Raw genomic sequence first — 15557 nt, forward strand, 5'->3', positions numbered from 1 at the left:
GAGCCCCTAGCCACCCCCTGCAAAGATCTGCCCCCTCCCTGCCCCTGAGCTACCCCCTGCCCACACACAGCCCCTAGCTACCCCCCCCGCCTGCCCTGAGCTACCCCCTCCCTGCACCCCAACTAACCCCTGCCCACACACGGCCCCTAGCCACCCCCCCGCCTGCCCTGCCCCGAGCTACCCCCCGCCTGCCCCGCCCCGAGCCACCCCTCCCTGCACCTGAGCTACCCCCTCCCTGCACAGCCTCTAGCTACCCCCTCCCGGCAGAGAGCCCCTAGCCACCCCCTGCAAAGATCTGCCCCCTCCCTGCACCTGAGCTACCTCCTCCCTGCACAGCCCCTAGCCACCCCCCCGCCTGCCCTGAGCTACCCCCCCCGCCTGCCCTGAGCTACCCCCTCCTGGCAGAGAGCCCCTAGCCACCCCCTGCAAAGATCTGCCCCCTCCCTGCCCCTGAGCTACCCCCTGCCCACACACAGCCCCTAGCTACCCCCCCCGCCTGCCCTGAGCTACCCCCTCCCTGCACAGCCCCTAGCCACCCCCCCGCCTGCCCCTGAGCTACCCCCTCCCTGCACAGCCCCTAGCCACCCCCCCGCCTGCCCTGAGCTACCCCGTCCCTGCACAGCCCCTAGCCACCCCCCCGCCTGCCCTGAGCTACCCCCCCCGCCTGCCCTGAGCTACCCCCTCCTGGCAGAGAGCCCCTAGCCACCCCCTGCAAAGATCTGCCCCCTCCCTGCCCCTGAGCTACCCCCTGCCCACACACAGCCCCTAGCTACCCCCCCCGCCTGCCCTGAGCTACCCCCTCCCTGCACCCCAACTAACCCCTGCCCACACACGGCCCCTAGCCACCCCCCCGCCTGCCCTGCCCCGAGCTACCCCCCGCCTGCCCCGCCCCGAGCCACCCCTCCCTGCACCTGAGCTACCTCCTCCCTGCACAGCCCCTAGCCACCCCCCCGCCTGCCCTGAGCTACCCCCCCCGCCTGCCCTGAGCTACCCCCTCCTGGCAGAGAGCCCCTAGCCACCCCCTGCAAAGATCTGCCCCCTCCCTGCCCCTGAGCTACCCCCTGCCCACACACAGCCCCTAGCTACCCCCCCCGCCTGCCCTGAGCTACCCCCTCCCTGCACAGCCCCTAGCCACCCCCCCGCCTGCCCCTGAGCTACCCCGTCCCTGCACAGCCCCTAGCCACCCCCCCGCCTGCCCCTGAGCTACCCCCTGCCTGCACAGCCTCTAGCTACCCCCTCCCGGCAGAGAGCCCCTAGTCATCCCCTCCCAGCCCCTGAGCTACCCCCCCGCCTGCCCCGCCCCGAGCCGCCCCCTCCCGGCAGAGAGCCCCGAGCTACCCCCCCGCCTGCCCTGAGCTACCCCCTGGCTACCGCGCGCTCGGCCCCCAGCCCCCGGGCAGCGAAAGCCGAGCCGAGCCGAGCTGAGCCCTTCCCTTCCCTTCCCCCCCCCCCGCCAGAAGCGCTTCACGCGCAGAGCCCGCTCGGCCGAAGATCCCGGCATGCAGCGCGGCCGCGGCGTTCCCTCCCGGCATGCAGCGCGCTACGTTCCCCCCCCGCTCCCGGCATGCAGCGCGCTAGCCCCCCTCCCCCCCCGCTCCCGGCATGCAGCGCGCTACGTTCCCCCCCCGCTCCCGGCATGCAGCGCGGCGGGCGCCGGCACTGGGCGAGGCCCCGCCCCCGCAAGCTCTGGCCACGCCCCCAACATGGCCCGGGCCAGGGGCGCGCAGGTGAGGGCTGCCTCCATCCTGGCCGTTGCTATGGGAACGGGGGCGACAACTCAGCTCCCCCCCCCCCCGCGCAGGGCCCGGCCGGGACCGGGGTGTGTGACCCCCCCATGCAGGGCGGGACTGGGCTGTGACCCCCCCATCAGGGCCCGGCGGGGTGTGACCCCCCCATACAGATCCCAGGCCCAGGGGTGCTGAGCTGTGCCCCCTCTGTTGCAGGTGCTGGTGCCTAGTGAGGACGTCTCCGTCTCCGGCCCCGCAGGCGTGGGTGGAATTCGTGGCGTGGCAGAGCCGTGGGCCAGTGACGGTGGAGCCCGTGGCCTGGCGGTGGGAGGATAAAGCCGCGTGAATTACAGGTGGGACAGACCCCTCGGACACAGCTTGCCCAAGTGGGCTCCTGCCGGTGCCTCGGAGCGGGTGCACAGACCCGGTCTCTGCAAAGCGGCTCGCGTGGGCTACTTGGAGTGAAAAGGGCCCCGTGGCCCTGAGTGCCCTGCTGGGGCTGCCTGCTGGTGCCCACTGTGCGGGCCTCTCGCTAAGGGAATGGAGATGCCATGTGTCCGAGAGGCTTGAGCCAGAACATCTGGAAATAGCCAAGCCACAAGCCCCAGCTTTGACTGTGCTCTGAGCTGCCTCCAGCATCCCAGAGCGATTCAAGGGCTGGGAATCCAGCTGGAGCTCGCTGGGTTAGTGTCTCCAGGGGACGGGTCAGTGGTGCCGTGAGCGCGGGCTGCAGGTGCCCGGAGCCCGGTCTGAGCAGGGGATGGGTCAGCGGTGCCGTGAGCGCGGGCTGCAGGTGCCCAGAGCCCAATCTGGGCAGGGGAGGGGTCAGGGGTGCCGTGAGCGCGATCTGCAGGTGCCCGGAGCCCGGTCTGAGCAGGGGATGGGTCAGCGGTGCCGTGAGCGCGGGCTGCAGGTGCCCAGAGCCCAATCTGGGCAGGGGAGGGGTCAGGGGTGCCGTGAGCGCGATCTGCAGGTGCCCGGAGCCCGGTCTGGGCAGGGGAGGGGTCAGCGGTGCCGTGAGCGCGATCTGCAGGTGCCCGGAGCCCGGTCTGGGCAGGGGAGGGGAGGGGTCAGCGGTGCCGTGAGCGCGGGCTGCAGGTGCCCAGAGCCCAATCTGGGCAGGGGAGGGGGCTCTGCGGCAGGCGGCCCTTGGCTCTGGCAGGCAGGGCCTGGACGAGAGCTGCCCCGGCTGGGAATAAGGAGCAGATTTTCCCCCTTTGGAACAACTGAGCTGGTGGGGGAGTGTATGTCAGTGAATCCAGGCCAGGCGTCTCTGACAGCCCCACTGTAGCTCAGTCGGCCGAGCTGGGCCGGGTGCAGGAGTGCCTGGGGGAGAGCCCTGCCCTGGGCTTTGCGGGAGGCTGAGTGGGATGGCAGAACGGTCCCCCAGCTTGACATCTCTGACCCCGGGGAAGCTCCCTGCTAGTCTGCAAGCTGTGAACCCCTAGCTACTTATAGCGGGGCTACCTGCCCTGCCCCCCTGCAGCATCTCTCTGACCCCTGTGCACTGCGTTGGTAGTTCCCCCATTTACCCTCCCTATACAGGCACAGGTTCCAGCTAGGCTCAGACTCGGAGAGTAACTCTTTCTGCACCAAATTGATAGCACAGGCTGAGGATCTCAGGTACTTCGCACACCCTTGCCTGTGAGCACCAAGATCCCCTGGGCTGAGGGGTCAGAGTTAAGGGGAGGGTAAGCGAGGGGGTGGGACAGAGTTCAGGCTCGTAGAGCTCCCAGCCTGCGGGGTGTGGTGAGCTGTCTAATCTCATCGTCAGACTTGTGCTAGCTGTGTGCTGGCAGGTGGGTGCCCTGGCCTGGCTCGGAGCTGGGCGGGGGGCAGTGGTTCTGGACCCAGGGCTCAGAACTGCTCTTTGTTTCTGTAAACGCCCTTTGCTGTCCATAATGAGCCGCATTAGAGAAGGCAGCGAGTGGGCAACGCTCGCAGGTGCTGGGGGAGGAGTAGCTGGGACAGCAAAGCTGCCCTTGCTGCATGCTTGGGGGCCTAGGGAGCAATGCACCCACTCGACTCCCCCCAGCCCACTTGCCTGGCTGGTGCTTCCACCAGAACTGCCGAGCTTGAAACCCGGCTCGTCTGCTGGCCTGAACCAGACCCGCCCAGAACACAGCACACCTGGCTGGGGAGCTGTGAATTAACTGCCCGTCTCCTGGTCACACCTTCCAGCCGTCACCCCTTCCCACTCCAAAGCCGCCTGGCAGCGTCTCCAGGGAACGTGCCTATGACCTCGGTGTCTCTGCAGATCCCGCCCCAGAGGGCGCCTCTGAGATGGAGCCAAGTGTTGGGGGCAGAGGAATCCCAGATGCTCCTGGCGCGGGTGAGTGATGCTGACCCAGTGCAGGGGGCACCGCCCTGGTAGCAAAATGCCAGCAGACAGGCACCCCGCACTAGTGCTCCAGGCCCAGCAGCCTGGCTGGAGCTGGCCTGTGGGGTGCTGAGCCAGCCCCGGGCCCACCCTTTCTGGGGAGCAGGCGTCGTGGCAGTACTCAGGCTGGGCTGTTCGTGGAGTTCCTGGGGCAGCCCTCAGTGCCGCGAACCCTGGGTTAGTCCTGGCCCCAGCGTCTCCACTCCCAGGACAAACCCCTGCCTGAAGGCACCGCCCAGAACGACTCCAACACCTCCTGCTCGCAGCTGGTGCCAGAGCAGTTGGGAGATGCCCACAGGCTGGGCGTGGGGAGCCAAGGGCGAGAGGGGGGCCTGCAGGGGGTGAGGTGGAGCTGGGGATCCCCGCAGGGTGTGCTGGGGTGTGGGGGCTCTGGCCCAACATGGGGGGTTTGCATCCCAGCTGCTCTGGGCTCCTGCCTGATTCTGTTTTCGCCGCAGGCGCTGGGGGCTGGAACATCAGAGAGGAGCAGAGCGACACGCCAGGATCCTGGGCAGTGAAAGCAGAGAGCGCGTCCCAGAGCCTGGGCTGTGGGGAGCTCCTGGCCCCGGGGAGCGGCCGTGTCGGGGACGTGCTGCTGATCTGCACTGAGTGCGGGGAGAGCTTCGGGCATCACGAGGCCCTGATCGCCCACCAGCGAGGCCACGCTGGGCAGGGGGCCGGGCTCTTCAGCTGCCCCCAGTGCCAGAAGGGCTTCAAGCACAGAGCCAGCCTGGTGGCGCACCAGCGCGTGCACACGGGCGAGCGCCCCTACGCCTGTGCCCAGTGTGGGAGGGGCTTCCGCTACAAGACCTGCCTGGTGGTGCACCAGCGCGCCCACTCTGGCCAGCGCCCCCACAAGTGCCTGCAGTGCGGCAGAGCCTTCCTACAGCGCGGGGACCTGCGTGCCCACCTGCGCACGCACACGGGCGAGCGCCCCTTTGCCTGCTCTGAGTGCGGCCTCCGCTTCCCGTCCCGCCGGAACCTCGCCTGTCACCAGCGCCAGCACCCGGACCTGGGCCCCCACCAGTGCCAGCAGTGCGGGCGCAGCTTCCGCCACAAGCGCAACTTGGTGCGGCACCAGCGCGGCCATGCTGGCACCCAGCCCTACCGCTGCCCCGAGTGCGGGGACGGCTTCTGCTACAAACAGAGCTTGGTGGCCCACCAGCGGGAGCACGCCACCCCCCGGCCCTACCCCTGCCCCCAGTGCGGCACCAGCTTCCAGCACCAGGCCAACCTGGCCATCCACCAGCAGAGCCACGCCCCCCCGGCCACCTACACCTGCCCACAGTGCCAGCAGAGCTTCAAGTACAAGGGCTACCTGCGCATGCACCAGCGGAAGCACTCGGCCCCCGAGGCCGAGGGGCGGGAGCGCCAGGCCCTGCCCGGCGGCGGGAGGCTCTTTACCTGCGCCCAATGTGGGAAAGGCTTCAAGAACAACGGCTTCCTCATCATCCACCAGCGAGCCCACGCGGCCGGGGCACGGAGCGCCAGCCCCACCTCTTGGGGTACCTAGCCCCTCTACCAGGCCTCGTGCCATCAGCAAAGGGGCAGCGTTGCCAAGGGAGCTCTGAGCGTGGCCAGGAGGGGCCCAGCGTGCCGACAGGGCACAGTGTTAGAGGGAGGGGAGGGCCGGGCCCCTCAAACCCAGGGTGGCCAACTTGGGCTACTGGGCGTTGTCTGAGTGCTGGGAGAACGGCAGCTTTGGACTCAAAGCACGGCTGTGGTGCTGGCAGGCGAAGGGCTAGTGGGGTGTCTGAGCACATGGGGTTTGCGGGTTCTGCTGCTGCCCTGCTGCCGGGTGCGTGTCCCAGCCCTGCCTGGTGCCCCCAATTCTCTCTGGGCCCCTCGGCCCCGTTTGCCCTTCAGGGAAGAGGCTGCTGAGCTGGGCTGGGAAGTCCCTGGATGTGGCCGCGGAGGGGGAGGGGGGCTGGCTGTCGTGCCACACGCCCAGCTGTGAGGGGCTTTGCCTCGGCACGGCCCCGGGGAGGCGGCTGCTGGAACGCGGAGTCCAGTGCTGGGGGCCGAAGAGCCCCGAGCGTGTGGGGCTGGAGGAGACACCTGCCCGGAGAGGCTCCAGAGCGGCGTCCGGCAGAGAACCAGCCGCTGGCGCAGCGCTGACGCCGCCCCCCTTCCAACTGAAATAACAGCCCATTCCCCCCAAACCCCACCCCCACAACAAGCTGCCCAGATGTGGGAGGCCTGTGCCCTGGCTCAGAGCCTGCCCCCGTGGCCAGGGGATGGGCAGGGGCCCTGGCCCCAGAGGTGTGGAGCTCCTGCAGGAGGGAGCTGTTAGTGGTTGCTGGAGCCCTGTGGCCAGACCCAGGCATCCCCCTGGGCTCTGCTCCAGTACAGGGCCGGCTGCATAGGTCGCCTTGCTGGAGCAGAGGCAGGGCCAGCCCGCCGTGGCTAATCACAACCTCCCCGCTGAGGCTGGTGTTTCAGGGGCTGGTGCTTACCTGGGCCCCAGGCGAGCCAGCAAGTGCTCAGTAGGCTGAGAGCTGGGAGGCTCCTTCAGGAGCGTCTGGGCCAGGGGCCAGCCCCCAGCTTGGCTCCACTCGACCCCCAGGCTGAGGGGCTCCAGCGGCCAGAGCTGGGGGGAGATCGGCCCCTGCAGCCCCGGGCTGGGGGAGGGACACGGCGGGTGTGTTTGGAGAGATAAAGCTGAAGTGCTGCAGACAGGGCCTGGGATCCGGCTGGTGCGTGTTCTGTGCTGCAGGCGCCGCTGAGCTCACTCACAGCGAAGTGATCCCCCTGCCCTCTAGGCCTCCCCTCGCACCTGGGGCTCCTGGCCTAATGCGCAGCCGCTGGGGTCCAGAGCGTCCCCTGGCCTGGGGCTGGGGTCCAGAGTGTCCCCCCCCCATTCAACACACCTCGAGCTGTGCAGGGGGAGAAGCAGGAAGCCTGGGGCTGACCAGCTATCCCAGCAGAGCCCGCGGGGCTCTGACCGCACCCCCCGTCTCCCAGTCCGAAGAGCTTTCTGGGCAGAGCCCGTAGCTCTGTGTGCCCCAAGAGTGCACTTGCCTTGACCTATAGCTGTATTTATTGTAGGCAGAGCCGACAGCCTGGATGCCCCACGGGGCCTGGCCGTCCCATTGTAAAAGTGTCTGGTTCCCGTAGCTTAGAGCCTTACCAGGCTGCAGTTCCCCCGCTGGGTGTCTGCCTCACGCTGAACCCTATTGGAAAGCTTCAGCAGCTGCTGCAGCCGTGTCCGAGCGGGGTCAGCGGAAATGCGCCTGCTTGCCCCGGGGAGACTATTCTGCTGGGTTGTTGGGAAGCTCCCTGCCTTGGCGCAGGGACTGGAGCCAGGGATGTCCCTTTTGCTGTTCCCATGGAAAGTCAGCAAGTGACAAGCCTGGAGCAGTTGTGGTTCACGTGCGCAGTAGAGGATGGGCAAGGCCCAGAGCCAGCTCCAGGGAGGTGACTGGCTAAGCATCGCGCACAACCGCTGAGACGGGCAGACGCCACTTCTCCAGGCAACAGTCAGCTGCCTTACCCATGAACCCATCCTCCCCCAATCCCCGTCTCGTTCAATGCGCACCTTCACCCTCCTGCAGCCAGTCCTGCCGAGCACAGCTGGGTTTGTCCCCACGGCCCTGGCCGTCCTGTGCCCCCAAGGAGGCGGGGACCTGTGGGAAGTACAGTGTGTGATCCTAATGCCGACCCCCAAGGGACCAAGGGATGGCAGGAAAGCTTCACTCTGGCATCTCCTAACTTCAGGGCTGGGCTTTCACACCCTCATGCTCTTCCGATGTATTTATTAAATAATGTTAAATCCCCTCCAGCTGCCCATCCATGGCCAGCGTGTGACTGGGTTGGGTGTGGGGGTGTCACGTCTTTACACAATGCGCACGCGGGCTGTGGAACTCACTGCCACAAGGCATTGGGGAGAGCCAGCACCTAGCAGGACTCAAAAGGGGGCTGGGCATTTCCCTGGGGAGTGAGAACATGGTGCTTGGAGAGGAAGGGAGCTGGGAGAAAGACTGCTGCTCTGGGGCTGAGCCTGCCTCTCCCAGCAGGGCCAGGGACTGCACTGGGGCTGCCGTCACCCTTGGCTAGTGAGAATGGGGAGGGATGCAGATCCCGGAAAAAGGCTGAAGTGACCAGGCGCGGCACAGCAAGGTCCCACAGCAGAGTCGGTCTCTTCCTGGCAGATCCAAGTCCACGTCCGATGGGCAGAGCTCAGCACGACTGTTGTATTCCTTTCGCTGGAATAAAAGCCCCTAGTCGCAATCCAGCGTTAGTGTCAAGGACCTCAGGCTGCTTAGCACAATGGCAAATGCACCATCGAAAATCCTTTTAACCCAACACACAGAAGCAGGGAAGCCAGTTAAAGCCCTTGAAATGTGAAGTCTTGAGTCAGGCTTTGAACGTCCTCCTATGTTGCCTTTCCCTGGAGCTGGAGTGAGTTTTTGAAGGGAAAACACCCTGGTTGACAGCCTGTTACATGGACAAAGTGCGGGAGGGAATCCTTTGACCGGATCAATTTCTGTGGGGGATCGAGACAAGCTTTCGAGCCGCGCCGAGCTCTTTGTCAGGGCTGGAAAAGACGCTCCAAGCGCACAGCGGAACAGATTGTTTAGTGTAAGGAATTAGCTCATATTCTAAGAGACCATTGATGTCTCTCCATGCGTAGGAGGAAAAAAGGGGGGTGGTTAGTGGGTGACAGATTGTTGTCATAAGCCCGAAATCCACCCCAAACACAGTATCAACCTCATCCACTGCATCCTCCCCCACAATCAGCAACAACCACTTTGCCCAGCCAGTCCGGGATATACCCCTTACCACACTGAAGAGAAGTAGATCGCGACATGGAACAGACTACCCAGGTGTGACGAACTGGGCCTGTTCTCACTGTGGTCTGTGAATGCTGACAGGGGAGTGTGCTGGGATAGTCTGCATTGGAGGATGGGATCTGCCCGGGGGCGCATTCCTAGGAGTGTAACATGAGAACCCAGGAAGGGGTTGAAGGCCAGGTGACTCCTGAGCCCGGGAAACTGAACAAAGGCGGTGGGTGGGGTCGCTGAAGGAGTGTGCTGGAAGCAGGCTGGAGAGATGGCTGGGAGGCAGAGATGGCTCTGACCTCCCAAGGGGGGCTGGGATGCCCAGGGACCCCAAGATGGACCTAACTGAGGGGATCCCTGTTGTCAGTGCCTGCAAGACCTGTCTTGGACTGTATTCCTGTCATCCAAATAAACCTTCTGCTTTACTGGCTGGCTGAGAGTCATGGTGAATCGCAGGAAGCCGGGGGTGCAGGGCCCTGAGTCCCCCAATACCTCGTGACAACTGGTGGCAGCGGTGGGATCTACTGCACCCCGTGGACGGCGCTTCCTGCAGTAAGTGACTGGGGAGCAGTAAAACGAAGGGGGATTGACGGGGACCAGGCCTGCTGAAGAGGGGGAGAGAGACGGTTATTACCCCTGGGAGTGTGTGACCAGCGAGAAGGACTTTTGCAGTAACAGGGTCCCCCGGGGGGATCGCAGCGAGTGGTCCCAGGGGCGGAGGAGTTTGCAGCTCGACCCTGGCAGAGAGGTGGTGACCTCGAGAAGGGCTGGCACACTAGGGGTCCCCCTGGGAACTGTGGGGAGCTGTGGGCACACAGGCCGGTGAGTGGCCAGCAGGAAGATGTATGCCAAGCGGCTTAAGAGCGACCTGGTGGAGCTGTGCAAGCAGAGGCGGCTGCGCATTGGGAGGCTCACCAAAGAACAGCTCATTGCCCAGCTGGAGGCGGAAGATCGCGCGAATGAACTGATCCCTGTGTCTCAGGGAAGCAGCCTGGCAAATGCACCGCAGGCACCAGTGTCTGTCCCAGCTGGGAGTGGTCAGCCGGCTGCTGAGGGCTTCCCGAGACCCCTCCTTCCTATACCTAGGGGAAGGGTGGGGAGGAGCCCAGCAAATACCGAAGGCGCCGTGACCCTCCCGTCCAGCAGGGGATCCCCCCGGCGACGTTCGGCATCCGTGGAGCGGAATTGGCTGGAATGGGAGAAAGAGCTAAAACTGAGAGAGCTGGAGGATCGTGAACAACAGAGACAGCATGAACGGGAGGAGAAAGAGAGACAGCATCAGCGTGAACGGGAGGAGAAAGAGAGACAGCGTCAGCATGAACGGGAGGAGAATGAGAGACAGCGTCAGCATGACCTGGAACTGGCGAGATTGAAGGGCAGCGAACCCCCGGCTGCGGTGAGTGAGTGGGGACCCAGGACTGCACGGAGCTTTGATAAGTGCATCATGGCCCCATACAAGGAGGGGGAGGACATGGATGACTTCCTGGAGGCCTTTGAGACGGCCTGCGAGCTGCACCGGGTTGATCCCGCGGACAGACTCCGGGTCCTTACCCCCTTACTGGACCCCAAATCCGTGGCATTGTACCGCCAACTGGAAGAGGCAGAGAAAGGGGACTACGAACTATTCAAAAAGGCCCTGCTACGTGAGTTTGGGCTGACTCCTGAGATGTACCGGGAAAGGTTCCGGGGTCAGGATAAAACCCCTGAGATCTCATATCTGCAACTAGCCGCCCGCATGGAAGGATACGCCAGCAAGTGGGCTGATGGGGCCCAGACGAAGGAGGACCTGGTCAAACTGCTGGTACTGGAGCAACTGTATGAGCGGTGCCCATCCGACCTGAGGCTGTGGTTGGTGGACAGAAAGCCAGAGAACCCGCGACAGGCAGGCCGGCTGGCCGATGAGTTCGTAAAGAGCCGGTCAGGAGATAAAAGGGAGGAGTCCCAAAGGAGCAATCCCACCACAACGCAGAGAGAGAGTCACCATGGGACCTCCCCGTGGGAAAATACAGAAAAACCCCATCAGAGGGGAACATCCGGCATCAGGACCATCCGACCCACTCGAGGGGACCCATGGGACATGGGCTGCTACCACTGTGGCCAAAAGGGCCACATACGGGCCCAGTGCCCCAGGCTCAGGGACAGACTGAGCAGGCCGAACCCACAGAGGGTTGACTGGGTAGAGACCCAGCCCGGCGAGAGGCAGCATTCCCAGGGAAGGGGGGCTGGCAGAGTACCACCTGCTAAGGAGGGAGGAGAGCCCCAGGCTAGCTTCTCTGGGGGGCCAGATGCTCCGGATTCAAAGTTCTCCGTTTACAGGGTTGGCGCGGGGCTGTCCCTGCGGAGCGAGTGCCTTGTTCCCCTGGAGGTGGATGGGAAGAAAGTTTATGGTTACTGGGACACGGGCGCAGAGGTGACACTGGCCCGGCCCGAGGTGGTGGCCCCAGATCGGGTGGTGCCCAACACCTTCCTGACCCTGACCGGGGTGGGCGGGACCCCATTCAAGGTTCCCGTAGCGAGGGTACACCTGAAATGGGGGGCCAAGGAGGGCCCCAAGGACGTGGGAGTGCACCACCATTTGCCCACTGAGGTGTTGATGGGGGGGGACCTAGAGGACTGGCCAAGCAGCCCCCAGACCGCCTTAGTTGTGACCCGCAGTCAGAGCCGGCGAGGGGCACTGCGCCCTGGCCTTGGGGGGGGTGCCTTGCCTGAGGCGCAGGACCCTAACCTGGTGGGGAGGGAACGCCCAGGGACGCGGCTCAGGGAGGCTGCAGCTTCGGACCCAGCGGGCGAGAAAGAGCAGGTGGCCATCCCCGTCCCAGCTGCGGAGTTCCAGGCCGAGGTGCAGAGAGATCCCTCCTTGCGGAAGATAAGGGACCTGGCCGACCTCAATGCGGTACAGACCATGGGACGAGGTGGCCGGAAAAGGTTCCTGTGGGAAAAGGGGTTCCTGTACCGAGAATGGGCTCCCCCAGGGAAAATGGAGTCAGGGGGGATCAGGAGGCAGCTGGTGGTACCCCAGAAGTATCGCCGCCAGCTGCTGTGCCGGGCCCATGACATTCCCCTCGCAGGGCACCAGGGAACCTGGCGTACCCAGCAGAGGCTGCTACGGAGCTTTTACTGGCCTGGGGTCTTTGTTACTGTCCGACAGTACTGCGGATCCTGTGACCCCTGTCAGAGGGGGAGGAAGGCCTGGGACAAGGGGAAAACAGCTTTAGGACCCTTGCCCAGCATAGAGGAGCCTTTTCGGAGGGTGGCCAAGGTAAAAAGGGCGGCTCTAAACCAAGAGAGCCCAAAGCACAGACCTCCAGACTGGAGCGCTGGGAGAAGACCACAGCCCAGTTGGAACCCCAGAGGTATGGGGGTGGGAAAAGGGCACAGGCCGCATAAACCTTCCCACATGCGAACTGCGAGTGCCATCAAGCAACCCCAACCTAAGGGGGGGCGTGAAACTGGAGGGGCCTGGTGTAATTCTCACCAAGGAATGAGGGATGCGGGGGCATCCATGGGAACGGGGGTAGGTTCGAACTTCCCCGGGTCACTGGCTAAAGTGACCCTGCTCAGTTCGGTCTCGAAGGGGGGAGAGATGTGACGAACTGGGCCTGTTCTCACTGTGGTCTGTGAATGCTGACAGGGGAGTGTGCTGGGATAGTCTGCATTGGAGGATGGGATCTGCCCGGGGGCGCATTCCTAGGAGTGTAACATGAGAACCCAGGAAGGGGTTGAAGGCCAGGTGACTCCTGAGCCCGGGAAACTGAACAAAGGCGGTGGGTGGGGTCGCTGAAGGAGTGTGCTGGAAGCAGGCTGGAGAGATGGCTGGGAGGCAGAGATGGCTCTGACCTCCCAAGGGGGGCTGGGATGCCCAGGGACCCCAAGATGGACCTAACTGAGGGGATCCCTGTTGTCAGTGCCTGCAAGACCTGTCTTGGACTGTATTCCTGTCATCCAAATAAACCTTCTGCTTTACTGGCTGGCTGAGAGTCATGGTGAATCGCAGGAAGCCGGGGGTGCAGGGCCCTGAGTCCCCCAATACCTCGTGACACCAGGTACCCTAAACGTGTAAGCTGTGAGGCTTCTGCAATAAAAACAGCAGCCATGACCAAGAAGCAGAAAGTCACATCCCCACATTCCATCTAAATTACATCAAACCAATGTCACATCGGGCTGTCCAGAAGACTCCTGTCCTAATAGCGCCCACCGTCCCCAGATACAGAAACGGAGCTTAAGATGGTTACAGAAAACTTCGTTTGATGGCGTTCTGTCCGGCAAGAAATCACTTATCAACAGTTGTGGCTGTGAAATCCCGACTTTATTATTGTTTTGTCTTTATGGTCCCCATTTCGCTATTGTTTAGCTGTCTGTTGTATGAAGGCAGTGGGGTCTGAGCTGGGGAAGAAGCATTTCACCGTATATTAGGCTTGGTTAAAGAATTGTTTCGCGACCAGGCCTGGATAACATACAGCTAGGCATGATGTAAGGACACAGCCCAGCTCAAATTAAAGCTGCCAGAAGACCCTGCATGACCCTGCAGTGCAGCAACCGGAGCTCCAGACGACCTGACCCTTGCCTGGCCGGTAGCGGGGAGATCGGCTGTGAACGCGGGAGTGGGGAGCATTGGATGCTCGGCATGGGCATTCTGTCTGGGAACCGTTCGTTAAGGAAATTATTGTTTAAGGCTCTTTCACTGGGGAAAGGCCCTGCAGAGCCCTGACTCCACTGGGAATGGGTGTTAGCCCGGAGCCCATGGAGGGGTAAAGTGGGTCCCTTACTTCCTGAATACCCAAAAGAGAGGGTAGGGGGGTGAGAGCCCTAAATTGTGTGGATAAGAACAAAAAAAACCCAAAAGCCATTCACCCCGCACACCTAGTTGGGTTCCAGTGTGGGACAGTAGGTGACATATGCGGTATCTTTAAACAGTTGCAACCCATAGTCAGTGGGGACCCCATCGTAGAAGAAATCTTTCCCAAACCCCCTCTTCTGGCCTTCAAGCAACCCCCCAACCTCACCATCAGAAGCAATCTCCCCACAGACCAGGACACACCAACTCAAAGTGGCACCAGACCCTGCCAGAACAACAGATGGAAAACCTGCAGCCATATCTCCACTGTTACAATGATCAGCATCCCCCCATGACACACCTTTCAAGGTCCATGGGTCCTACACATGCCTATCACAACGTGGGGTGTACCTCATCCAGGGCACTAAATGCCCCATTAACAGCTATGTGGGTGAAACCAGACAATCACTGTGCACTCAAATGACCTCACACAGGAAAATGATAAAAGACAAAAACATCCTATCACCTGTGGTGAACACGGCTCACAATGCAGCCACTCGATATCTGTCCTATCAGCCCTCGTCCTCACAGGAAACCAGCACAACTCTGTCAACAGACGAGCCTGGGAACCTGACATTCATAACTTTGCTAGACACTAAAACTCATGGTCAAACTCAAGACACTGACAATGGCGTATTACAACAATCTGTAACCCCCCTTTCTGGGCCTATGACTGCAGACGGGTGAATGGGCCACTTCTCCTCAGTGGCCTCTTAGACTCAGTACAAACTCCTGCTAAACCGTGGTGCACCCTGTATCTAGCTGTACTGCTCCGTGTATGTCTACACTGCAGTGTGAGCCCAGGGCTCAGACTGAGTCAAGCCTCCCCCGCCTTCTGTCTACATACAAATCGCACTAACCCAGGGCTCGGTCCCAGGGTGCCACGGGGATGAAGGGGCTAAACCTGAGTCAAGCCAGGATCCGGGGTCAAACCCTGTTGCTTTGTAGTTTAGATGCAGCCCCTCCACTGGACTTGGGCTCTGGGACTCTGCCAACAGCATCCCGCAGGCCCCGGGGTCGATGGTCAGTCACAGGCTCCCCTGTTGCACCACAGACAAAGGGCTAGACTGGCCCCATTTGGGGTGGGTGCTAGACAGTCTGGGATTGGACTTGGCCCCAGATAATGCAGTGTGGATGCTGGAAGCCAGGGCTCGTCAATTACTAGGCTGGGGTCACACACGAGTGTAGCTGTTCGGTCCCTAGGCTAACAAACCCTGGGGCTGCTACCTCACGTTCTAACCCTGGGCAAGCCTGGCAGTGTAGACAGCCCCGTCGAGCACTTCCCAGCCCTGCAGCCACGCTCTGGGTGAGCTCGTCTCTCCCCCCAGCAGACGCTGAGCCCAGAAAAGCTCTGACCTCGCCCCCCTTGGCTCTCTCATGCCCTGGGAGCGGCAGGGCTGCAGCTACGCCAAAAGCAGCCTTTAGCTGGTAACTGGTGTGCAGGGAGTGGGAGGAAAGACCGGCAGTTCGGGTTTGTCTCCACGGGAAAGGCGGCCGTGGCCCTGCTGCGGCTGTGCTCTGTCGCGTAACTACAGTGAGCGAAGGGCTCTTCCGGCCCCAGGAAATACACCTCCACAGAGGCAGTGGCTGGGGTGACAGAAGAATTCCTCCATCGCCCGAGCCAGGCCTACCCCGGGCCGCAGGTCGGCTTACCCCCCTCGCAGGGAGTGGGCCCTTTCCCCAGGCTCTGAGCAGCGCCGGTCGGGCGACCTGACTGGGCAGCGTAGCCCAGGCCCTAGCCCAGGGGCGGGAGCTGTCTCTGGGCCAGCGCAAGGCCAACCCTGTTTCCCACCAAACACCTGCACATGGGGGGGGGGGGGGGGAGGGAGGAGGGA

General features: G+C 63.1%; 1 protein-coding gene across 2 annotated transcripts; it reads left to right on the top strand.

Annotated features, from left to right (window-relative positions):
* The first annotated feature begins 1616 nt into the window (after nt 1-1616).
* On the top strand, nt 1617-7883 carry LOC101931745 (gastrula zinc finger protein XlCGF52.1-like). 2 transcript variants are annotated; one of them, XM_065586638.1, is made up of 4 exons: nt 1617-1727; nt 1944-2080; nt 3909-4059; nt 4566-7883. In XM_065586638.1, the coding sequence occupies exons 3-4, from the start codon at nt 4011-4013 to the stop codon at nt 5618-5620; spliced, it is 1104 nt and encodes a 367-aa protein (XP_065442710.1). In that variant the 5' UTR covers nt 1617-1727; nt 1944-2080; nt 3909-4010; the 3' UTR covers nt 5621-7883. The 2 variants fall into 2 exon arrangements, with proteins under 2 accessions (XP_065442710.1, XP_065442711.1); XM_065586639.1 differs by having other exon boundaries at nt 3985-4059.
* The last annotated feature ends 7674 nt before the right edge of the window (nt 7884-15557 follow it).

The sequence above is a fragment of the Chrysemys picta genome, chromosome 2 (genome assembly GCF_011386835.1).
Source record: "Chrysemys picta bellii isolate R12L10 chromosome 2, ASM1138683v2, whole genome shotgun sequence".
In the NCBI taxonomy this organism is placed as follows: domain Eukaryota; kingdom Metazoa; phylum Chordata; order Testudines; family Emydidae; genus Chrysemys; species Chrysemys picta.